Genomic DNA, 26,418 nt, shown 5'->3' with positions numbered 1-26,418 from the left:
TAAAAATAGGTTTATATTTTAAGGAAGAGTTTGGGGTCCCCGAAAGTGCTGGACAAATTCTTGTTGAATTTTTCTCTGATTCTCATCTTTAAAAAATTTTGCTGGTGAACATTTCTATGTGTAAAGAACAACAAAAGGATTTTTTTTTATCAAACCATTAATCTCTATTCTATACATCTTTTTAAAGTATGTAATAAATTCACTAGTTTTTATGACGTCCAGTTTAGCTGTGGTACTAAATTTCCTTTTGTTCTCTCTGTGCAGTATGATTATTTTTTGAAATTTCTTAAATGCAGTCTAGCTCTCCCTATTCTTCCTATCCAAGTCTTGGTCCAATTCTTTTTCCATCTATCATGCCTATAAAACACTAGATACATATATACATACATATATATACACATATACTCACACTCAATATGTAAGTATATATGCATACATATATTCATACACATATATGTACTTATACCCAATATACATGCATGCTTGTATGGGTGTATATAGGTTGTTCCCAAAGCCTTAGCTCTCAATTCCAAGCTATTAAAGTTTAAAAATGTGTGTGTATGTATGTATATTTTAAACCACACACATATACATAAACATATGCATAAATATACATGTATCTTGATGGACACTAGCTCAATGAATTGCCCATCATCTCACTGTATTATAATCTGGATAAGATAGATTCTTCATCCACTTGGTTTTTCCAGTGTTGAGAATTAGGCTAAACTCTTTTGAGTAATAATGGATCTCAATAAGGAAGTTATATATTTAGAAGTTTGATTCATCCATCACAATGTCACCCACAATATCTGGGGGAATTTTGGCATCAACAGGGAATCTTCCAATTGGATTCTGTTCTGTGTTTTATTCTATGGCAATGGCAAGCACTATTAATGAATATAATTGTCCTGATTTATGCTTCTTTTGATGTTAGTAACCAAAGGGTTAACGATGTTAACTCTGTTATTGCATCTATCAAAGACTATTTTTTAAACCCTTATCTTCCATCTTAAAATCAATAATGGGTATTGCTTCCCAGGCAGAAGAGCAGTGAGGGCTAAGCAATGGGGGTTAAGTGACTTGATGAGGGTCAAACAGATAGAAAGTGTCTGAGGCCACATTTGAACCCAGGATCTCTCATCACTAAGCCTGACTCTCCATCCACTGAAGCAAGGACTATTGATGAACATAATATTCCTGATCTGTGCTTCACTTGATGTTAGTAATGAAAGAGTTAGCAATGTTACCAGTGCTATTACATCTATCAAAGAATACTTTCATGTTCTTAACGTAAGTGTGGGAGACAATGAATATAGTGTTACGTTCATGGGTGCTCAAATATGATCTGATTCAAAAGGAGATATTGATCCTTCTGTTTTGGAGCTTTCAGGAGGGGGTTTTTTGATTAGGCTTCGGAGCAGAGTGGTTTCCAAGGCTCATTGCTATGCACCCCGCTGCACCCCAGCAGAACTTCCAGAGGGTATAGAATTGGGCTGCCATTGCCAAGTTGATCTGGGATTGCCCTGAATGATGCTATCATCAACTACAACATGAACCATGACTTAAAGGGCATGACACAGATTGCTTTTCAGTTGGGGCATCCCAAATACCATGGGTGGGAAGCAACTTTTAACAACATCAACAGTAATAGTGAGCACATACATCCCACTCTTTAAGTTTATAAAATGCTTTACAAATATTATATTATTCAATCCCCACAACAACCCTGGGAAGAAGGGGCAATTATTATTTCTGCTTTACAGATGAGGAATATGAGAGTTTAAGAGATTTGCCCAGGGTCACACAGCTCAGAAGTGAGGCTAGTTTAGAACTAATATCTTCCTGACTCCAGGTCCATTAATCTATCCATTGAGCTACTTAACTGGTTCTAGAAAACACTTTCTAAAACATTGGAGAGCAACATTTCATGATATAAATGAAAGAATTGTGCAACAGAGTAGTCTAAAATGTAACGCTGTCATGGGCTGCTTTGAGAAGTGTAGTGGCCAGAACTTGGGAAGCCACAATATCATGCAGAATTCTAAATACTACATTTTAGAAGGACACTAACAAGGAGTTTGACATTCCCAGAAGTGAACTGACTGGGAAGGTGAGTATGACATAGGCTGAAAGAATGAACCACTAAGGAAGTTCATTCTAGACAAGAGAAAAGCTAGAGGAGTGAGGAGTGTTAGAGCTGTCTTCAAGTACTTGAAGGGCTAATATGTGAAAAGTCATAAGATGAATTATATTTCTCTCCAGAGGGTAAAACAAGGAACACGGGGGAGAAGATGCAGAGTGATGGGTTTGGGCTTGATGTGTGGAAAATGGTTTGACAATTAGGGCTTCCTCAGAGGAGGATGGGCTGCCTGTAGAACAAGTAAGTTACTTTGGATTTCCAGTGGAGGCTAAATGATTCCTTGTCCAAGTTCTTTCAGAGGGTATTGCCTCTTGGGTACAGGATGGATGAGATGGTCTCTGAGGACCCTTCTGACTGAGAGTCTGCGAATGAAGGAATTCACTGTCCAACTGAAACCATCAGGGCCCCAGGGCAGGAAGGATACTCTAGTTCAGAGCTCAACCTCCAAAAAGTATCCCAAATCCTGTCAGCACCTGACCCTTCCCTTGAGGTCTTCCATCCCACACTAGACCCAGCCAGGCTTAATTTGTGAGGCTGCTTGGAGCAAGGCCTGAAGTGCAGTCTGACAACAGAATGAACATGGCCCCTATCACCATTCATGTAGAAAGGGAAGAATGGCATTCTCCCAGCCATTTCCATGATAAGAATGAAATGCAATGTGAGCAGAGTTTGGAGTCTATTTTCTTCTCTATGCCCCAGGGATATCACTGTATAAATCTCCCTATCTTCTGAGGAAAAAAAAAAATGACCGCTCTTCCTTCTCCCAAGGTGCCTGGAAGGCCCATTAATCATGGCTTCTTTTCTCTTACACTTTTGAATGTGACTGCATCAAATTACAGCCAAGTTCTGTACTACCCAAATACACAGTGCTGCAAAATTTGGGCCACAATGGAGAGAGGATGAAGCAGGGAGAGCTTATTGGTTTTTTTTTTTCCTAAGGAAAGCTCAATAATTTCACAGACCTGGAGATTACTGCCAAATATCCTCTTGTTAAGAAATATTCTCTTATTCCATAACCAGACGTGGAATCTAAAGTCAGGTTTGGACTGAAATACATGCTAAATTGATGGCATAGCTTTGTTTAAGAATCCCAGGGATCAGAGTTGGAAGGTCCAAACTCTTCATTTCGCCGATGAAGAAACTGAGGCCCAGGGAGATTAATTGACTTGTCCAAGGTCACATAGACTCCAAACATGAGAAATGAGATTCAAACTCAGGTTTGGGGAGTCCAAGTTTTGTTATCTTCCATAGCAAGAGATAACACTGTGAAAGTTGTTTTTTTTTTTTTTTCCACTTTTACCATTGTGAGAGAGCGTTTCCCCCCACTCTTCCTCTCAGTTGTTAGTAAAATCCTCCCTATCACATTGAAGGAGAAAATATTTTTGAAATGACCTAAAAGACCTTCTACAACTTAGCTAACATCCTTATAAAAATTACATGAACAGTAAAAATGTTGAAACATTTCTGGGGTGTATATGTGGGGAGCTGGATATACATATAGCTGTATACAAAAGTATTGATTGGCTACTATGCTCAAGTTTCGAGGAACAAGTAGAATGTTTTGCATCTTTTTATAAATGAGGAGAAACCAAGTGATCTGACTGAGCAGCTTAGAAGAGAAAAAATACCAAAGGAAAAGTGGGATACTTATCGTTAAGACTAAAAGTTACTGTTTTAGATTCAAGAATGCGAATGGCAGACATTCACGGCAAATGGAGAAGGATCTTCTGTCGCTTTCTCTCGGGAGTTTAGATGATGTCTAATTCTGTGGCTTCTGAATGCTCGCATAATCTCATAATAATTTTAATTGAGCGTGAAGGAGGAAAGAATAAGCTTCTCACTCTGCGCGTACAGGGCACGTTCCGAAACCACAGCTTGGGTGGGTACCAGGCCAGTTTTTGTGTTAGGCACATCAGTCACTGAGGGACATCCCAGGGAACTTGCAAATGTAGCGAATCCTGCCTGGGATGGAGGATGCTAAGTTGGCCACTCTCTTGTTTTTCAAATATGGGTTGTGATTTCCTTCCAAGCCAAATTTAATCAAAAGGCACAGGGCTATGGCGTCTATTGGACGAAACCCTCACTGCTGATGTATGAGAACTGTGAGCAGAGTGTAAACCCTGGGTGAAAGCAAAATATTTGTTAAGTGTCTAACAGGCTGAGAATGTTGAAAGCAGCCCTAGCCCTGGTTTTCATTAGCAACACACTTAGGAGGGCACAGACATTGAAATATCACTTCCAATGTTGATTCCTGAGAACTTGAATCTACAATGGATCAATCACAGACTGCAGCAATGAGTCATATTTAAGCCAGCCCTCTCTGTTTCACTGAACCATGGCAATGCAATTTTCTGAAAGAAATGGAAACGTTTACAGAACTGCTAAACACCTCCGCCATTTACAAGTCTGGCTTGTTACGCTCCTTCTCACCAGCCCTAAAGGCCACTGAGATAGCCCATGAGGCACAGACACTTCAGGGCTAGACAGTCAAGTAGGAAACCAAGACCATGTTCTAACATCTATCCACCATCACTGCTGATTTATAAGGTTTGGCCACATCTCTTGCAAACTACTACTAGGTAGAAATGAATGGATTAAAAGTTAAGCTGATTTTTCAACTGCAAATCATCAAAGCTTCAGATGAACAGATGTGAGGAAAAAAAAATTATGGGCAGTAACTATTAAAGTCAAGTGCCTGCAGGCTGTGTTGGCCTTATGGTGCCCAAGTTATCATCTTAGTTTGGATCCATGGCCCTGGGCTTTGGCTTCTGAAGGGAAAAATGATTTAGTAGTGGCAAAACCCAAGCCTTACACATTCTTTCTGCACAGCTATTAGTGAAGAATACTAATTAACTGAATTGTCCTATTATATGCAAGCAATACTAGGGATATATGAAATTTAAGGTAGTAAAAAGTTTTTAGGCTTACAGATTTAGAGTATATCCAGCTCCCCACATATATACACCAGAAGTATTTCAGTATTATTACATGGAATGGAAGGAACCTCACAGTTTACTTAATCCCATCTCCCACTTTAGAGCTGAGAAAACTGAGACCTACAGATATTAAATGATGTGGAAAAGATCCCATACATACGAAAATGTTTTGAGTAGTTTTACCACCACAAGAAAATGAGGGAATGTACAACAACTGGGGACTGCCTGAAAATATTATAGTATAAAAATATAGTGGAATATCACTGGGCTATAAAAAATGATAAATGATTATTAAAAACTCCAATAAATGGGAAAGAATTGGAAACTGGGGGGGCAGCAAGATGCGTCTGTGGATAAAAAGCCAGACCTGGAGACAGGAGTTCCTGGATTTGAAACTGGCTTCTGACACTTCCTAGTTGTATGTCTGGGCATGCCACTTAGTTCCCCCACTGCCTAGCCTTTACCTCTCTTCTGCCTTGGAACCAATCCATATTATTGATTCTAAGATGGAAGTAAGGGTTTAAAAAAAGAATTGGAAATTAAGGGTATTAGAGACAAATCATGCTAAATGAATATAATGGAATACTACTGTGTTGTAAGAAATTTTGAAGGAGGCGGTTTCAGAGAAAGCTGAGAAGACATACAAAAACAGATGCAGTGAAGAGAGCAGAAGTAGGAAAACAATTTCTGCAATAATAACAATATTTTAAAGACAAGTAACTTTGAAGGACTTAAGAACTCTGATCAGGGCAATGACCAATCATGATTCCAGGACAATGATGATAAAACATGTTATCTGCCTCTTGAACAGTGAGAGACTCTACAGAATGAAACATAGATATTTTTGGACTTGGCAAGGGTAGGAATTTGTTTTTCTTAGCTATGAATATTTGTTACAAGGGTTTTTTGTTTTCCTATCTTTTTTTGCCTCAGTTAGGGAGGGGGGTTGGTGAGATAAGTGGGAGAAAAATAGCTTTTGGTAAATTGAAAAAAGTAAATAAAAAGTAAGGTAAGGCTCTTGGATTACTTTTTGAAGGCCACTGACCTGTGGCTTGAGAGGTAAACTTGATTTTTGAGTACTTTCTTCAAGATCTAGCTCTGAAATGTAGGTTCAAAGTAGTTATAATCACAATGGAAAGTGTTATAAATGTAGACCAGGGAGAAAAGAAGTAATGCTTCATGAAGGAGGGAGCAAAGAAAATGCCTTTGAAGACTTCCAGTAGGTAGAGGTATAGAGAGAACATCTTACCCATAGTACATTGCTGTGAAGGAATGTTCACTCTCCTCGAGGTGTCTCTAGAGACTTGGCAGAAAGTACTTCCCCATCTCTATATACAGGCTCTGTTATAAGATGTTACACTGCCCAAGCAGAGTTTCTCTATCAAGTTCCCAAGAGAAGCTGGTGGGTTATGACCAACATTCTCATAATTTTAAAAGAATAGGACTTTTATTCAATTAGGGGAAAACTAAGGAAGCCAGAATCCAGATTTTCAAATCCATTATCATCCACATAATTCAGGTCCAAACAGGCTGTTTTCTACTGAATTATCCAGATAATATGGGGGCAAAATTAGTATTTTGGGGCTAAACCATCTGTACAACTCACTATCATTTCAAACTCTCCATCTATATGCTGCCCCTTCATTTATTCACACATCCATGCACTGGCATAGGTATAATTTTTAAAAATCTAGTAGAAATGCGGAAGAATTGTAAATGTATCCTTTGGGGGATTTGGAGCTGTTAGATCTTGGTGATCTGAGTGGCGCCCTGGAGTCATCAAGGGAAACGAAATGTTTTCCCTTCTTTTTTCAGTCATAAGATCTCTCTTTTTGAAAGTTATTCTGAAGAAAAAAATAAATTAAAACTACCAGATTTTTTGATATGCCAATGTAAAACACAGGGTCTATAGGAACATAAAATTGTCACAGTGGGCCAGATTCATTTTTCTCTCTGATATTAACACCAAAAGATTTTTTTCTTGTTGAAATATGAAGAAGTTAGATCACTGCTTTGAATAACAACTATATTCAGGGTTGTCCAAACCCTGAATTAATCTAAATTCATTCTAAACTGGTATTTTAATCCAATTCAACAAACATTAGGGACCAGTTGTGTGCAAAGCACTGTGCCAGGCTATGGGATCACAGTACCATAGCTTTAGAGTTTAAACCTTATAGATCATTGGAATCCTCTATATTACAGAGAAGGAAACTGAAATCCCTTTAGGTTAAACAGTTTCCTAGGATCACTCAAAGAGATGGGGGAGGCAGAAACAGTATTCTGCTCCCTAGAAACACTGTGAATGATATGCTTTCATGAGAAAATTGGTCTAACTTGTCGGGGGTGGGGATGTCTTTTTAGATCTTGGAACTCTATTATCTGTCAAGTATATTAGTTGGAAGATATTCATCTTTATTTAAAAAAAAATCCCAAGAGCTACTTGAGCTGTTGTTCAGTTGTTTCAATGGTGTCTGACTCTTTGTGACTCCTTTGGGCATTTTCTTGGCAAAGATATTGTAGTGATTTGCCATTTCCTTTTCTAGCTCATTGTATAGATGAGAAAACAGAGGCAAAAAAGGTTAAGAGACTTGCCCAGGGTCACACAGCTAGTAAACGTCTGTGACCAAATTTGAACTCACAAAGTTGAGTCTTCCTGATTCCAAGCTGGCATTCTATCTACTATGCCACCTAGTTGACCCAGAGGTACTGGTATGGTTAGGCACATAGGCAAACCAGCTCTGGGCTGTGGGTCCAAAAACCTAAAACTAACTTTGCCTGTGACTACCTCAAATCTTGTAGCTCTTCTGCTTCAGGTTTCCTATCTGTAAAATAGGACCAAATTTCTTCTCAGGAGAATTGCTAAAGAAGGATTTGATGTTCCTTTTAGCTTCCCTTTTTGCTACCTGGAAGAATTTATCTACTTTATTGCAAACACCAACCAATTTTCTTTCCAACCAGGTCTGTGTTTGTGCAGTGTACCCGAGTTTTTGCTGGGAACAGAAAGTAACTTCAGAACAACCCTTATTCTCTCTTGTACATTGTACTTTAGGTCTTAATGCTCCAGAGCTATGTTTCCTGGAGAGATGAGGCATTAGATGCAGAGAACTGATTACCTTTTCATTCTTTTTCTCCTCTGTTTTGCAAGCCGTGTTGGTGGGGCTGGAAGTCATCAAGCCACCAATGGGTCCACCGCCCATGTCTCCATTCAGGTTGGCTGCGCTGACATTGGGAGGCGTGATGGCCGATGCTGCTGATGTGAGAGGAATGACAGGCCTGGGGCACTGGGCTCCTGAAACGACTTGAATTGGGGATTGGTGGAGGTGCTGTGGAGATACAATGGTGTGCGGCCTGATCCCTGTAGCTGGCAGGCGGGATGGAGAGCTTTGGGTACGTAGAGGTGACACTGTCGCAGTGGGACGGTCTTGAGGCTGAGCAGAAGGATGGGCAGCTGAATGCCAAAGGTGTTGGAGAGAAAGAAACAGATGAAAAATTAGTTTGAAATTTTCAACCCAATGTAATATTACTATTTAAAAAATTAATGAATGAGTAAAAAAGCATTTCTCAAGTACTTAGCATACAAGGTGTTGTGCTAAATATTGAGATGATTAAGACAAGCCAGTAGTCCCTGCTCTGAAGAATGGAGCCACCCTGAACTTATCATCTTCAAATAACTCTGTCACACATTAACGTTACCCACCATGCAAACTGCATAACAGACAGAAGATTATTGTCTCATCACATAAAATATTTTGTGAGCAGCATCTGCATGGCTAGTGATATGCAGATTTATAATCAATACATTTCTGGGGGTCACTGACCAGCACTCTGGGTCTCTGTATCTGATTCAGAAACAAGAATAGAAGTATGATGACCTAATCATTAGCCTCCCAATTTTTGCATTCTTCATCATGGAAACTCCTACTCTTTTCACCTGGTCATATCAAGTAACCAAGAAGTGTCTACACTTCCTGGCTGTGTGACCCTGAGCAAGACATTGAACTTCAATTGCATATCCCTAATCCACTCTTCTGCCTTGGCACCAATATTTAGTATTATTCTTTTTAAAAAAATAGAATTTATTCACAAGTTCTCTAGCATCACAGAAGGCATCATCCAGGAAGTGTTTATAGAGATTCAGGATACCAGCTGTGACAAATAGTATCCCTGCCTCGTGGAGCTTATGATCTATTTGGATGACAAGATTAACTTATAAAACAAGAAACAATAAATCATACAACAGAATTAATTATGTGTTAAATTATGGGGGAAAGGCCAAAACTACTGTAGAAGAGACCAAAAGGCAATTCTGGGATTTTTCTGTCTTCAAGAATAGTTCATAATCCCACTTCTGCTCATCATGCAATGAGAGGAACTCTGCTTACTTGCCTTATGCCACACACATAGTAGATCCTTAATAAATACTTGTTGAATTGAATTGCAGAACTAATAGGAATTCTTGAACACAGTTGGGAGGCAATGTGGCAAAATGGAAAGATCTCTGGATGAAGAGTCAGAAGACATGAGTTCATTTCCTCTCTTTGGCACTAATTGGTTTGGCATGAATTCTGTATCCTAGGACAAGTTGGATTACATTGGGGTTCTTAACCTTTTTGTGTGTTATAGATTCCTGTTGGCAGTCTATTGAAGTCTATGGACCCCTTTGAAGAATTTTAAATACATAAAATAAAACATATAGAGTGACAAAGGGCACTAACTAGGTTGAAATGTAGTCACCAAAATATTAAGAAAACAAGTTCACTGATGCCAGGTTAGGAATTCATAGATTGTGAGCAGCTAGCTGTCTCAGTAGAGAGAGCCAGACCTGGACACAGGAGGTCCTGGGTTAAAATCTGGCCTCAGACACTTCCTAGCTGTGTGACCCTGGGCAAGACATTGAACTTCAATTGCATATCCCCAATACACTCTTCTGCCTTGGCACCAATATTTAATATCATTCTTTTAAAAAAATTATTCACAAGTTCTCCAGCATCACAGAAGGCATCATCCAGGAGACTGACACGTTCATACAAATTATATCTTTCATGTTTTCACCTTTCAGTTCATTCTCTGGAGGTAACATTCACAATTTATTCTTCAAGTATTAAAACTGTAACTGTGTGTGATGTTCTTTTGGGTCTACTTATTTCACTGTTCATTATCCCATATAGTTCTTTTCAAGTTTTATTAAAATTAACCCTCTCATTGTTTCTTATATATCACAATTTGTTTACCATTCCCCAATTGATGGGCATCTCCTCAATTTTCAGTCCTTTACCACCACAAAGAAAGCTACTATAAATATTTTGGAACACATATCCAGCAATGGTACTGCTGGGTCTAAAGATACACACGATTTTAAAAATCTCTGGATATAATTCCAAATTGTTCTCCAATATGGTTGGACCAGTTCACAGCTTCACCAATAGTCTATAAATGTCTCTGTTTTTTCCATATCCCATCGAACAATTTTCATTTTGCCCTTTTACCATTTTAGCCAGTTTGATGAGTGGTGATATCTCAGAGTTATTTTAGTTTGTATTTCTCTAGTGAGTAGTTTTAGATCATTTTTACATATACTTTGATATGGTTTTGATTTCTTCATCTGAAAATTATCTGTTCATATCTTTTGCCCATTTATCAATTGGAGGATGGCTTTTGTTCTTATAAATTTGACAAGGTTCTCTCCATTAGATTTTTAGATATGAGACCTCTATCTGAGAGGTTGTCTTTTATCAGTTTCCCCTTCTAATCTTGGCAACATTTTTTTTTTAGCACCAGTTTCAAAACAGAAGGTAAAATTAAAAAAAAAAAAGAAATCTTGGATTGTACAAATGACTACTAAGATCCTTTTGAGCACTTTATAGTCTATGATTTCTCTAGATTTTCCATCATTAGCTGCATAAGATCTCTTATAGACTCAATTGTGGGATATAAAACATGCCAACTACATATGGAAAGTTATCTAGCCACCAAGAACAGAATCTTCCATCCTAGGATCAAGAATGACTAGAGGCCACTCAGAAAGCAAGAGAGAGCTCTTCTCTTATGTTCTATGGGTAAGGTAGAGGGTGGAAAATTAATATTAAATTGGGATTTTTTTTGTGAAATAATTTTCTCTTTAGAATCCTCCTTGAAAAGCAATCTGATTCTAAGCTACAAATAGTTTCTTCCCCTAGTCTAGGAAACGGAATTGGGTGCTCCCTTTTGTTGAGGATAACAGGATTAAGGGCAGGGCCAAACAGCTGCTTAACTCATTTGAAAGATTAAATTAAATCAGTAAGCTCTAGTCACCATGTTCTAGGCAGCCATGTTGGCCCAGACATACAGTAGGGAAGAAGGGGCTTCTTGGTGTCCTTAAGAATCATGTCTTCCTGTGATGAAGTAATGAGAGAGGCATTGACGTCTCTAAGTCCACCTTTTCAGTGACAGTTTTCCAATCACAAATGTCCTGGGGAGGTACTGAGTGGTGACATCATAAGAGAAATATATTGGGCTACACTACAGGAACTTGCCCTCTCTTACCTAGCTGTTCTCATTTGACCCTGGTCTTTTTTGCCTTTCCCTTTTGTCATCCTCACTCTTTTGTCCTGTTCCAGCTCCTTGATGTCTGTTGATATTATGGAGAGAGTCTTTTGGCTAGTTTAGATTATCCTGAAGGCTGATTATCAAATTTAAAAATTAAGAAATATTGCCTCTTGAGAATTCAAATGTTACAATTAAGTAGGCAGGTAACAAGACTAAATTTTGAGAGAACAGAAATAAAATTTATGAGCAGGAACGATTGTAAGGTTATGATAGTCGGGGAGGGTAAATTGTCAGGAAGTCAGATGGTGAGCTCACTCTTCTTTTGGTGATTATATAAAACAATTACAGAAGAGTTGCCAGCATGGCCACACTCCTCACCTATCTTAATAAGTACTCATCAGGTACTAAGAAAAAAAAAATCATTCAGTAGCAGAACTATATTTGTCTACTACAAGCCAAATTAATAAAATATTACTTTGAGTGGACGTTATCTGGAGGTTAAGAAATACCAGTAGGAACTCAAACACATTTTTTTCCTTAATTGCGTCGAAACAGACTTAAGAGATCTTTGAAATGTTTGGATATGATAGTTGCTTTTGAAACCCTGGTTCCTGGGATTGGCCAACATAAAACAGAAAACTTGGGAAAACATCAATACTGAAGTGTCCTTACAAATAAAATATGTTGAAGGGTCTCTTAGAGAGGACATAAGATGACTCTCTAATATTATAGCAGGCATGATTTCAGGTTGAGGATTATCAAACATCACCATCGGGAACAGGCCTGCATTTGGAACTAACCTAGATAATATTTGTTTCCCCTACCTCCTCATTTTGCCATTCTACTTCTCCTTCTGCATGCCTATTACTTAAACCTCTCCTCTGAATGAGGCTGAACATTTGACACTTGTTTGTTTGTTTCTTCCTTCCTTTCCTCTCTTTCTCTTTCTTAAAAAACTTAGCTTCCGTCTTAGAAAATTAATTATAAGCACTGGTTCCAAGGTAGAAGAGAAGTAAGGGCTAGGAAATTGGGTTAAGTGACTTGCTCAAGGTCACATGGCTAGTAAGTGACTGAGGCTGGATTTGAATATAAGATTTCCTGACTCTGCACCTGGCCATCTTTCCACTAAAATACCTAGCTGTTCTTTTGATACTACTTTCTAAGAGCCATCCCTCTCCTTTGATAATGACAACTATCAAAAGGTAAAATGAGTTCATTGTAAGGGGGAAAAAACATTAATAAACATCCATAAATATCACTTGAAAAAAAGTGTTCCAAATCCAATAATCAGATGATTGCAAATTAGAACAATTAAAAAAAGAGTAGGCATAAGTATTATTATTTCCACTCGATAGATGAGAAAACTGAGATTGAAAGAGATTAAGTGACATGGACATTTTATACAGCTAGTAAATGTTGGTGGAGGGAATTACAGAATCATAGTATTCCAAATTGGGAGCTAGAAAGGAGTTCATTAAGTTCAGTACCCTTATCTCACAGATGAAGAAATTAAGGTCCAGTTAGAATTGACTTGCTTAATGTCCCAGAGGTAATGAGTGGCAGAGGTAGGACTTGAACCAATTACATTGGGTCTGCTTTTGTTGAATTATTTCAGTTGTGTCTTACTCTGTGACCCCATTTGTGATTTTCTTGGTAAAGATACTGGAATGTTTTGCCATTTCCTCCACCAGTTTATTTTACAGATGAGGAACAGAACAAAGAAATTTAATTGATCTGCTTGGGGTCTAACAACTAATAAGTATCTGAGAATGTATTTGAACTCAGAAAGATGAGTTATTTATTGTGCCACCTAGCTGAACAAGAGCTTCTTGTATGATTGGACTAATAGGCAAACCAGTTCTGGGCTGTAGGTCCAGAAACCTAGAACTAATTCTGCCAGTGACTGTCTCAAATCTTATAGCCATTATCCTTTAGGTTTTTTATTTGTAAAACAGGCCCAACTTCTTTCTCAGGAGAATTGTTAAGGAAGAATTTGGGAGTTGCATACTGGAAGCTAAGATGGCAGATTAAAGGATACTCCACTCCCCTGATCCCTCCACATACACACAAAAAGGAAATGAATCACCTTAAAACAAAGTAAAACTGGAGGAACACTTCTTACTGAGGTTAAAGGAGAGAAAGTCCCAGGCAGAACAGCATCTGCAAGAACTGGCAGAACTTGGAGCAGCCCAACATGCTGGGACTCTACCAGAGGCCATGAAGTTGCAGAATGGGAAGGAACCCAGCCCAAGCCACTCTACACAGGTATGAAAGGCAGGAAACCTACAAACTCTCACATGGCAGAGGAATCCTGAAGCTAGAAGGGAGCAGAGATATGGATCTAGAACTGTAGGAACCTAGTAATTTCCATGTGAAGCAGAACCCTGAGGCTAAAAGGGAACAGTGAGGAGGACCAGCTAAACCTCAGGAAACTAAGCATTCCCACATGCCAGAAGAGTATCTGAGGTGGCAGAGCCCAGAGCAGGGAGTCTGCTGAGCTCAGGCGACTTGGCAGAGGAAGGGAAGCAGCAGAATGGGGACAAGCCCAGCTCACAAAACAGAGAGGAAACTGGTACTGCAAACCACATCACAGCAAGCCAGCAGGGCCACATACTGTGAGAAATAAGGGCAGTTGAAACTACCCTAAGTACTAAAGAGTATCTGCAAGCATTGTGCCCTTTATTCCAGGAACAGAGAAGTACCTTAACAGATAGAAGGTAATGGGGGAAAAAGTAACTGGAAAAATAAGCCAAAGACAAAAAACAAAAATAAACAAAAAAATTCTGACCATAGAAAGTTACTTTAATGACAGGGAACACCAAAATATGAACTCAGAAGAGGACAACAATAACAAAAAAGAAGCATGTGAAGGCTCAAAGGGAAGTGTAAATGGATGTCAGGCTCCAAAAGAACTCTTGAAAGAACTTGAAAAAAAAATAAAAAATGAGAATTGACAGAAAAATTCAACAACTGTGAAAAATTCACTAAAGAAATCAACTTCCTTAAAATTAGAATAGGCCAAAAGGAAAAGGGGGCACAAAAATACACTGAGAAAAACAACTTCATAATGAATTGAATAGACCAAATGTAAATACAGGGAAAAAAACCCCAACAAAACAACAACCAAAAAAAAAAAAAACTGAAGAAAACAGCTCTTTAAAGAGTAAAATTGACCAAATGGAAAAGGAAACACAAAAACTCAAGGAAAAAATAATTACCTAAAAATTAGATTGGATAAATAGAAACTAATGAAACCAGAAGACATCAAGAAACATTAAGACAAAATTTTTAAAAATGAAAAAATAGGAAAAAATCTAAAATATCTCACTGGAAAAAAAGACTGGCCTAGAAAATAGATCTAGGAGATATAATCTAAGACTCATTGGAATATCTGAAAGTCAGGATTAAAAAAAGGTCCTGGACATCATATTACAAGGAAGTAAGGGTATGGGGAAAATAAAGAAGACGTAAATAAAATAAGAAACACAGTTAATACAGAGAGACACACAGAGAATAGAAGTAAGACACTAGAGCAGAATCTACTATGCCTCAGCTAAAGTAAAAAAAAAAAAAGCAAGGATGGGAATTATTGTTTCAGATAAAGCAAAAGTAAAAATTGTTCTAATAAAATGAGATACATCATGATAAAAAGGCAACATAGACAATGAAACAATATCAATATTAAACATGTATTCACCCAATGGCAAAGCATCCAGATTTCTAAGGGAAAAGTTACATGTGTTACAGGGTTAAAATGAGAGTAAAACATTACTAGTGAGGGACCTCAATCCTCCCTTCTCAGAAGTAGATAAATCCAATAAAAAATAAACAAGAAAGAAGTTAAGGATATAAATAGAAATTCAGAAAAGTTGAATATGATAGATCTCTGGAGAAAACTGAATGGGAATAGAAAGGAATATACCTTTTCTAAGCATGACCTTGTACCTTCACAAAAATTGACCACAATAGGGCATAAAACCCTGATATCTAAATGTAGAAAAGCAGAAATATTAATGAATACTTTCCAGACTACAATATAATGGAAATTATACTCAACAAAGGGCATCAGAAAGATTACAAATTAATTGGAAACTAAATAATCTCATCCTAAAGAATGAATGTGTTCAAGAACAAACCATAGAAACAATAAAGCATTTCATTAAAGGAAATGAAAATAAAGAGGCAATATATCAAAATTTATGGGATATAACCAAAATGGTACTTAGGAGGAAATTCATATCTCTAAATGTTTATGTCAATAAAACAGAGAAAGAACAAATCAATGAATTGGTCATGGAAGCAAAAAAAAAAGCTAGAAAAAGAACAAATTTCAAATCCTCAATTAAACAACAAATTGGAAATCCTGAAAATCAAGGGAGAGATTAATAAAATTGAAAGTAAGAAAACTGCTGAATTAATAAATAAGACAAGAAATTGGTTTTATGAAAAAGAAATAAAATGGATAAACCTTTGGTTAACTTCGTATAAAAAAAAGAAAGAAGAAAACCAAATTTCCAGCATTAAAATAAAAAAAGTGAAATCACAGTCAATGAAAAAGAAATTAAAACAGTTATTGGAATTTATTTTTCCCAATTATATGTCATTAATTCTGATTATCTAAGTGAAATTGAATACTTACAAGAATATAAACTAGTCAGATTAACAAAAAAGGAAATAGCATATTTAACCCCATCACCGAAAAAGAAATTGAACAAATCATTTAAGAACTCCATAAGAAAAAGGCCTCAGGGCCAGATGGATTCACAAGTGAATTCTACTAAACATTCAAAGAACATCTAACTCCAATACTATATAAACTCTTTAGAAAAATAGGAGAAGAGGGAATCCTTCTAAACTCTATATGAGACAGATATGGTATTGATATCTAAACCAGGAAGAGATAAAACAGAGAAAGAAATCTATAGATCAGTCTCCCTAACGAATTTTTAAATTTTTTTATGATGCAAACATTTTAAATTTTAAATAAAATACTAGCAAAGAAATTACAACATTGTATCACAAGAATCATACACTATGATCAGATGGGTTTTATACCAGAAATACAGAGACCAATTCAGAGTTCAATATTATCAAAACCATCAGCATAATTTACCAGATTAAATTGACAGATTCAATAGATGTAGAAAAAGCATTTGAAAAAAACACAACACCCAGTGTTCTTATAAAAACATTTGGAAATAATGGAAAAAAATGGAACCTTCTTCAAAGTGAGAAATGGCAACTATCTCAAACCATCAGCAAGCATTATCTATAATGAGGATAAACTAAAACCTTTCCCAATAAGATTGGGGATAAAAAAGGATGCTCATTATCACCACTTTCATTTGATATTGTATGAGAAATGCACACTATAGCAATAAGAGCAAAAAAAGAAATTGAAGGAATTAGAGCAGGAAATGAAGAGACAAAGTTATGACACTTTGCAGATGATACGATATATACCTAAAGAATTCTAAAGGATCAACCAAAAGACCAAGAAATAATAAACAACTTCACAAAGTCACAGGATACAAAATAAATCATTAGCATTTTTATTTACCATCAACAAAATTCAATAGCAAGAAATAGAAAAGGAAATTCCATTCAAAATAACTCTAGACAATATAAAATACCTGGGAGTGCACCTACCAAAACAAACCCAGCAATTATATGAACACAATTACAAAACACTCTTCAAATCAATAAAACAGATCTAAACAATTGGAAAAACACTAATTGCTCATAGATTGGCTGAGCCAATATAGTGAAAATGACAATCCTATCTAAATTAATTTACTTATTCAGTGCCATACCAATCAAAATACCTAAAATTTATTTCACAGGGCTAGAAAATATAAAAACGAAGTTCATCTGAAAGAACAAAAGGCTAAGCATATCAAGGGAATTAATGGGGAAAAAGATGAAGGAAGGAGGCCTGGCTGTACTACATTTTAAACTATACTATAAAGTGATAATCATCAAAACAGTCTGATACTGGCTAAGAAATAGAGTGGTGGACCAATAGGATAGATTAGGTAATCCACACATAGAAGTTAATGTCTATAGCAATTTAATGTTTGATAAACCCAAATATCCCACTTTTGGGAAAAGAAATCACTATTTGACAAAGAACTTCTGGGAAAACTAGAAAGCCATATGGCAGAGACTAGGCATGGACAGGTGACTCACACTATACACCAGGATAAAGTCAAAATGGATACTTGATCTATAAAAAAAGGGTGACACCATAAATAAATTAGAGGACCATGGAAAAGTTTATCTGTCAGACTTTATGGATAAGGGAAGCATTTATGACTAAACAAAATCTAAAGGATATTGCAAAAAATAAAAAAGATAATTTTGATTATATTAAGTTAGAAAGATTTTGTGCAAATAACTCTAATACAATTAAGATTGGAAGGGAAAAAACAAATTTTGGGGAATAATAAACTGGAGGAATTCCATGTGAACTGGAAATACCTCCAGGAATTGATGCAGAGTGAAAGGAGCAGAGCCAGAAGAACATTGAACACAGAGACTGATACACTGTGATAAAATCGAATGCAATGGACTTCTGTACTAGCAGCAATGTAATGACCCAGGACAATTCTGAGAGATTTATGGAAAAGAATGCTACCCACATTCAGAGGAAGAACTACAGGAGAGAAAACACAGAAGAAAAACAATTGCTTGAACATTTGGGTTGATGTGGACATGATTGAGGATGTAGACTCAAAATGACCATACCAATGCAACTATCAATAATATGTAAATAAGTCTTGATTGATGACACATGTTAAAACCAGTGGAAATGCACATTGGCTATGGGCGGGGGAAGTTTGAGGGGGTGAAGGGGAAAGTAAAAACATGAATCATGTTAACACATGGAAAATTTTTCTAAAAATAAAAAAATTCTATTAAAAATAGTAAATTATAAGAATATATGGTTACATGTATAATTGCTTGCAACCCCCTTTTAAAAATTATACTTCTTAGAGGGAATTATATTTTGTTTCATTGTTTATCAATATTTTCTATTAAGTATTTGATTGCTGAGAAGGACTTATGGTGAGAACAGAGTCCCTTTATCATATATTGTGTAACATGTTATATTGGACCTCCTTTCTCCTTCTTATTCCCAATGCATAGCAAAAGGATTCCAGTAATTTCTGTTCCTTAAATCCAATGAAAAAGAAAGGTAGCTTTATACCTTTAGGCCTACCCTACTAAGGGTCTCAGTTTCTTGAACTAAAGAATAGAGATTATAGAAATGTTGATCCACCTCCCTGATACTCACTGGGATGCTCCTTAAAGATATTAGGAATCTCAAAGCATCAAAAGTTACAGTAATCTTCTATTTGAATGAATCAAATCCACTCTAGTGCCCTGCTAAAAGTTAATCCTTTTATTGTACAAGATGGGGAAAATTTCTGAGAATCTTCTTACTCAACCAAAGTAAACAAAAGGGGGAAAGAAAATAAGCCCCAGGATAATAACTGTTTTAACCTGACTCCAGGCTGACACAAGTGTTACAGCCCAGGTCTTAACAACAGATGTTATTTCATATTAAGTACTCAATCTAACATTATGCAATTTAAATTTGAGCATTATTGTATTGTTGTGCCAGAAGAAAAATTACATACCACACTGTAATTATTTTGTACCACCAGAATTTGTGGCATTCATGGTTTCAACAACATGAAAGAAACACATACACAATAAAAACAATATTCTCAACCCTCGAATATGCCTTGAATATATAATGTGCTCATAAATCTTAACAGCATTTGCTGGGGATGTTAAATAACTTCACAAAACAAACAAAGCCTACTCAATCTGTGAATCCTGCCTCTTTTCCTTAGCACAGAGCTGTTTGGGAATAGCTTGCTAGATCTAATTATGTGATCACAAATTCTCTGGGACTTGCTGGAGCACTGATAGTTCTTGCTGCTCAAGGGGAATCAAAGAGAAATGTTGATTTATGCCTTAAAAATGATTCAGAGTTCTGGATTGTGATAACACCTTATAAAATTGTGAGCCCTAGCAGAATTTAGATTCTTAATTTAGAAAGAAAGAGGAGCAGGTGATTATGAAGATAGATAAAAATTAAGCCACTTGGGTCATTTAATCCCTTCATGGACAAACCTGTGATCTGCTTGGGAAGCTCTTTGGGAGGTAATTTACTTGTCTTTTGATGACCGAGCTCTTCTTTACATATTGAATATCAGCCAGATAGGAAGGAACAGAAGTGCTCAGTGAGGGAAGAGTAGATATACCATGGTCTATAGAAACCCGAGACCCAAAGATTTAGGGAACTTTGACAGTCAAAGGGGTCTACTATAGTCCATTCCCATCTTGTGGATGTTTTCTACTAAGCTATTCTATCGTTTCTGCATCAAATATAAATTGTATGTAAAGAACATCCATTCATTTACTATTAAGTGGCTCCTCTATTTGTAGGAGATACAAACTTGAGGATCTTTAGCTATCTTTCCTAAGAAAAGCCTATTCTACCAAGAGTCATGGACTGGAAATTATTGGGAAATTTTTTTCAAGGTAGTATAGAAATCACAAAATAAAAAGAGGCACAACCCAATATATTGGATGCAATTTTAAAAACATCTATCTATCTATCTATCTATCTATCTATCTATCTATCTATCTATCTAACTAACTAACTAACTAACTAACTAAAATGGAATACTATTGTGCTATAAGAAATGGTAAGCAGGAAAAGTCTGGAGAAACTTACATAAAATGATACAAAGTGAAGTAAGCAGAACCAGGAGACCACTGTACATAGTAACAGCAATACTGTGCAATGATCAACTGTGAATGATTTCGCTAATACCAGCAATACAATTATCTGAGACAATACTGAAGGATTTATTATGAAAAAATTCTATCCTCCTCCAGAGGAAGAACTGATAGAGTGAATGCAGACTGAAGTATACTCTCTTTCATTTCATTGTCTTCATTTTTTATATGCCTTCTTCCACAATATGGAAATGTTTTACATGATATCACATGTATAACCTATATCAAATTTCTAAATGCCTCATGGAGGGGAAAGGGGAAGAATAGGCGAAGAGAATTTGAAGCTCAAAATTCAGAAAATAAATTTTAAATATTGTTTTAACATGCAATGAGGAAAAATAAAATATTGAAAGGCTAAAAACAATAACAAGCATAAAATACCCAAACTTATTATTCTCTATGGTTTAAGTCTATTTAAGAAGTTACCCACCTAGGGCCAGATATGATTTCTGTTTTTCCTAGCTACATTCTTAACTAACCTGAAGTGCCATCTTACTGGTCAAAAACAGGTTGAAAGCTTTTATTTTCCTTTAAATCATCAGATTCCTGACAGAAACAGGATATTGGAAGAGACTCTCCAGGGCCTTATCTCTAAGGCTATCCTGGTTACCTTCAGTAAATAAGAACTCCTTTAGACCCAGAGCCTATCATCTTGTAATGATCTTGTTGGTTGAATAATCCTATTGCCACTATGATGAGGGAGTAGGGCACTACCTTTTCACAGAGAGTAGATTACTTTTGGAAGAAGGAATTAGAATAATCAAATTGAAGAAATGACAATTGTTTGCAACAATAAATAGTATTAAGCACTGGCCTGGGAGTCAAAACCATGGGTTCCATCACAGACATGTTGTGTAACATTAGACTCTTAGCCTTTCCTTATCTGTAAAGAGGGAAGCATCACACTAGGGCAGAGGTCAGGAAACAATGATGTTTGGGTCAAATCCAGCCTGCAACCTGTTTTTGAATAGCCCTGAAGGCTAACAACGTTTTTTATATTTTAAAATAAAGTTTTATCTCATCTAAAAATATTTTTAAAATATTGTTAGCCCATAAGGCTGTTCAAAAATAGGCCACAGGCTGAATTTGGCCCAAACATCACAGTTTGCCAAACCCTGGTCTAGGGAAAGCATATTAACATTGTTTTGTGTCATAGACCTCTTTGATAATTGGTAAAATCTATGGACTCCAAATATTTCTAAATGCATAGAACAAAACATAAAGGAAACCAATTATATTGAAACAGCTACATGGTGCAGCAAATAGAGAGCCAGGCATAGAGTAAGGAAGACAAGTTCAAATCTGGTGTCAGATGCTTAATAGCCATGTGATCCTGGTTAAGTAAGTCATTTAACTCTCTTTGCCTCAATTTCTTCCTAAATAAAATGAGTTGGAAAAGGAAATGGCACACCGCTCATGTATCTTTGCCAGGAAAACCCCAAATCGGGTCATGAAGAGTGGGACCTAACTGAAATGACTAAATAACAACCAGTAAAATGAAAAAATATAAAAAAAAACAAATTAAAACAAATAGACAATAAGAATGTCTTGACTCATCACTCCACGTTGAGACTACTGCAACAGTCTATTGGTGAGGTTTCTCAGTTTTAAGTTTCTTCTCTATCTCAGACCATCCTCCACTCATATTGAACTAATCTTCCTAAAATGTAGGTTTTGGAGGGACAGATAGGTGGTCAATGGATTGAGAGTCAGACCTACAGGCGGGAGGTCCTGGGTTCAAATCTGGCCTCAGACACTTCCTAGCTGTGTAATCCTGGATAAGTCACTTAACTCCGATTGTTTAGCCCTTAACACTCTTCTGTCTTGGAAGCAATACAAAGTATTGATTCTAAGATGGAAAGTAAGGGTTAAAAAAAAGCATGACTGGAAGATATTCTCTAAGGTCCTTTTTAAAATTCTGTTTTATGACTCTTAGCCTTTGTTAAAATTCACTGACTTTGACGTGAGATGAGAACGTTGATTTAATTTTTCAGTATCACCAGAGTTGGTGCTAGTTGTAATTGGCTATTAACATACAGAGCAATCCATTAGCTGTACTGTCAACACATTCTTTTCTTTTTTAAATGTGGAAAGCAGAAAATCTTTGGGTTAAGGGAGCATGCAGTATAATAATAATAATAATAATAATAATAATTTATCTAGCCCCCATCATATACCAGGCACTATGCTAAGTGCTTTACAAATACTATCTCATTTAATGCTCCCAATAACCCTGGGAGGTAGGTATGAAAATTATCCCTTTTTTGCAATTGAGGAAACAGAGACAAAGAGAGGTTAAACAATTAGCTCAAGGCCAGGGAGTGAATAAGTATTTGGGGCCAGATTTTAGCTTACCTTGCTACAGTGACTGTACAACTCACCTAAGCTTGAGCATCAGTGGCAAAGGGAACTGAGCTTTGGCGTTGTGGTCAGGCTTAGGAATCATTCAAACCTCTCTATCTCAGTTTTTCCATTTTAATAAAGGGAATGCTTGTTAAAGCATCTAGTTACCATGGCAATCCACAGAGCTACATTACTACTGATCATTTCCAGATCCTTTGATGTGAATATTTACCTCTTGGTATATGGTGACTGCATGCTGGCCTCAGTTCCTTTGTTTGGGTCTCAAAGGGATTTGGTAATGGACTTTTGTAAGCCAGAGTGAAAGGTGATTCTCACGGCTTTTCTCCTCTCTCATTCTCTCATTTGTGGCTCTCTGGTCAAAATATAGCTAGCATTCCTATGGCACTTTTTTAAAAACCCTTAGCTTCTGTCTTGGAGCCAATACATTTTATTGGCTCCGAGGCAGAAGAGTGGTAAAGGCAGGCAATGGGGGTCAAGTGACTTGCCCAGGGTCACACAGCTGGGAAGTGTCTGAGGCCAGATTTAAACCTGAGCTACCCAGCTGCCCCACCTATGCCATTTTGAGGTTTGCAGGGTGCTTTTCTGACAATTCTATGAGGTAGAGTATTATTAAATATCATACATTCTAATTCCAGATGGGCAAACTGAAGCTCAGAAAAGCTAAATAAATTGGCTGCAAGAATATAAACATTAAGTGTCAGAGTTAAGATTTAAATCCAGGTCTCCTGAAATTGGGGCAGCCTAGAGGATATAGCAGATAAAGTGCTGGACCTTGACTCATCTTCCTGAGTTCAAATCTGACCTCAGACATTTATTAGCTATGTGACGTGGGGTAAGGCATTTAACCCTGTTTGTCTCAGTTTTCTCATCTGTAAAATGAGCTGGAGAAGGAAATGGCAAGTCACTCCAGTATTTTTGCCAAGAAAACACCAAATGGGGTCACAAAGAGCATAACTGAAAAATGACTGAACAATTCCTGAACCATTGCTTTCTCCATTATCATACCGCTTGGTAATAGTTAGTCTAGAAAATCATTTGATCTTTTATCAAAACAGCTGCATCTCTAGGGATGGTAAGCAAGAAAAAATGCTCAGATACACACTTAAAGAATGTACAAAAATTCTTAATTGGTGGTACCTGGAAGGCAGGACGTATGGAGATTTAGGGAATCCTACTGGGAATCTGCCTTAAAATATATCCAATATACCCCCATACCGGGACCTATGTATTCTTGGTGCCCTTCACTGCGTCTCTTTCCTGGATGGAATGAGAATCTATGGATGCCAATGCAGGAGGATAACAATATAAACTCCTTATTTTATATTATATTTTATATCATATCGTATATATTATTTTATTCTTTTTAATTGTATCCCCAGCATCGAGCACAATGATTATCTACAATATGTCTCTCTCCTTGCTGGAATGAAAATCTCTGGCTACTAATGCAAAATGATAACAATGTAAACTCATTGCAAGTAAAGATTATCTTATTCTTTTTATTTGTATCCCCAGCATTGAGCACAATGACTGGCACACAACAGGTACTTTGATTACAGCCCCTCTCTACTCTGTTCTTGTTAGATCATATAGAGAATACTGTATTCAGGCAAAAAATTCTGGGAAAGATATTGCCAGAATATAGTAAATCCAAAGGAAGGTAACCTTCCTTTGGTAGAGGAGGGAATTTATGCTGTACAAGATAGACTGAAAGAATTAGGAATGTTTAGCCCGGAGAAGAAAAGATTGAGGGGAGAGGATGCCTTAGTGCACCCTTTCCTTTCAAAAGACTTTGCAGTAATTTATCTGTCCATGTGCATTCTTCTAATAGAATACAGGTTCCTAAAAGGCAGTCTCTTTTGTTTTTGTGTCTGTAGTTCTATTATCTAGCACAGTGTCTTATACACAATGAACATTTAATAAATGCTGGTTTGCTTGAATTTAAATAATAGCTATTTTCTGGTATGTCAAGGGCAGTTATATGGAAAGAGAGACTTGATTTGGCCTCTGTAGCCTGAGAAAGCAAAGTCAGGCACAGCAGAGTCCTACAAAATTCCTTTTACTACAAAATGTGGTACTGATAACCAAATCAGAAAGAGCAAAAACAGAGAAAGAAAATTGTAGACCAATTCCCCTAGTGAATATTGGTGTAAAATTTCAAAATAAAATATTACCAAGTATATGACAGCAATATATCACAAAGATCATATGCTATGACCAGGTAGGATTTATACTAGAATGCAGGGCTGGTTCAATGTTAGGAAAACTATCAGCATAATTGAATAATAATAAAATAAAAAATAACCAAAAATATTTGATTATCTCAGTAGTTGCAGAAAAAGCTATTGATAAAATACAACACTCATTCCTATTCAAAACACTAGAAAGCATAGGAGTAAATGGAGCTTTCTTCGAAATGATAAGTTGTGGCTATCTAAAGCCATCAGCAAGTATTATTTGTAATGGAGATAAAAAAGAAGTCTTCCCAATAAGATCTGGAGTGAAGCAAAGATGCCCCTTGTTGTTGTTGTTGTTATTATTATTATTATATAGTGTACTAGAAATGCTGTGATCTCAATAAGACAAGAAAAAGAAATGGAAGGAATTAGAATAGGTAAAAATGATTACTATTTGTGGACAATATGATGGTATACTTAGAAAATCCTAAAGAATCAGCTAAAAAACTAGTTGGAACAATGAACAACTTTAGCAAAGTTATAGGATATAAAACAAACTCATATAAATCATTAACATTTCTATAACCAACAAAGTCCAGCAGGAAGAGCTATAAAGAGAAATTTCATTTAAAATAATTTCAGACAATATAAAATTCTTGAGTGTACCTGCCAAGACAAACCCAGAACTAGTATGAACACAATTACAAAACATTTTTCACATAAAGACACATCTAAACAACTGGAGAAATATTCGTTGCTCATGAGTAGGGCAAGACGATATTAAAAAAAAAATAAAAGTTTTGCCTATATTAATTTAGTTGACAGTGCCATGCAAATCAAGCTACTAAATATTATTTTAGAAATCCAGAAAAATAATAACAAAATTTATCTGGAAGAACAAAAGGTTAAGAATATCAAGGCAATTGATAAAAAAAAAATGTAAAGGAAGGTGGACTACCAGTACCAGATCTCAAATTTTATTGCAAAGTGGTAGTCATCAAAACAATCTAGTACTGGCTAAGAAATAAAATGGAGGATTAGTGGAATAGATTAGGTGCACAATACACAGTATTAAATGCTAACCTTATGTTTGATAAAAAATGCTAAGATCCAAGTGTTTTCACAAGAACTCACTATTTGACAAAAATTTCTGGGAAAACTAAAAAGGTGTTTGAAAGAAACCAGGTATAGGCCAACATCTCATACCACATATGAACTAAATGTTAAAATGGGGACATTATTTAGACATAAAGTTTGATAAAATAAGTAAATTAGGAAAGCATAGAAAATCCTACCTGTCAAATCTATGGATAAAGGAAGAATATATGATCAATAAGTGATATAGAGGATTACAGGAAATAAAATGGAAAATTTGGATTACACTAAGGTAAACATTTTTTATAAAACAAAACCAAATGCATTCAAGATTAGAAGGAAAGTAGAAAACTGGGAA

The 26,418-nt window shown here is 36.4% G+C and overlaps 1 protein-coding gene across 1 annotated transcript in view; it reads right to left on the bottom strand.

The window, feature by feature from the left end:
• Positions 1–26,418, bottom strand: part of SH3RF3 (SH3 domain containing ring finger 3) — a 634,709-nt gene that overhangs the window by 89,831 nt on the left and 518,460 nt on the right. Inside the window, exon 8 of the mRNA XM_044670492.1 lies at positions 8,196–8,530. Coding sequence (XP_044526427.1) covers positions 8,196–8,530 — 335 coding nt within the window. The remainder of the gene's footprint in view (positions 1–8,195; positions 8,531–26,418) is intronic.

Source organism: Gracilinanus agilis, chromosome 3 (genome assembly GCF_016433145.1).
Source record: "Gracilinanus agilis isolate LMUSP501 chromosome 3, AgileGrace, whole genome shotgun sequence".
NCBI classification, from domain to species: domain Eukaryota; kingdom Metazoa; phylum Chordata; class Mammalia; order Didelphimorphia; family Didelphidae; genus Gracilinanus; species Gracilinanus agilis.
Note: the sequence above shows the minus strand (reverse complement) of the source record. Positions and strands in the feature narration are given on the sequence as shown.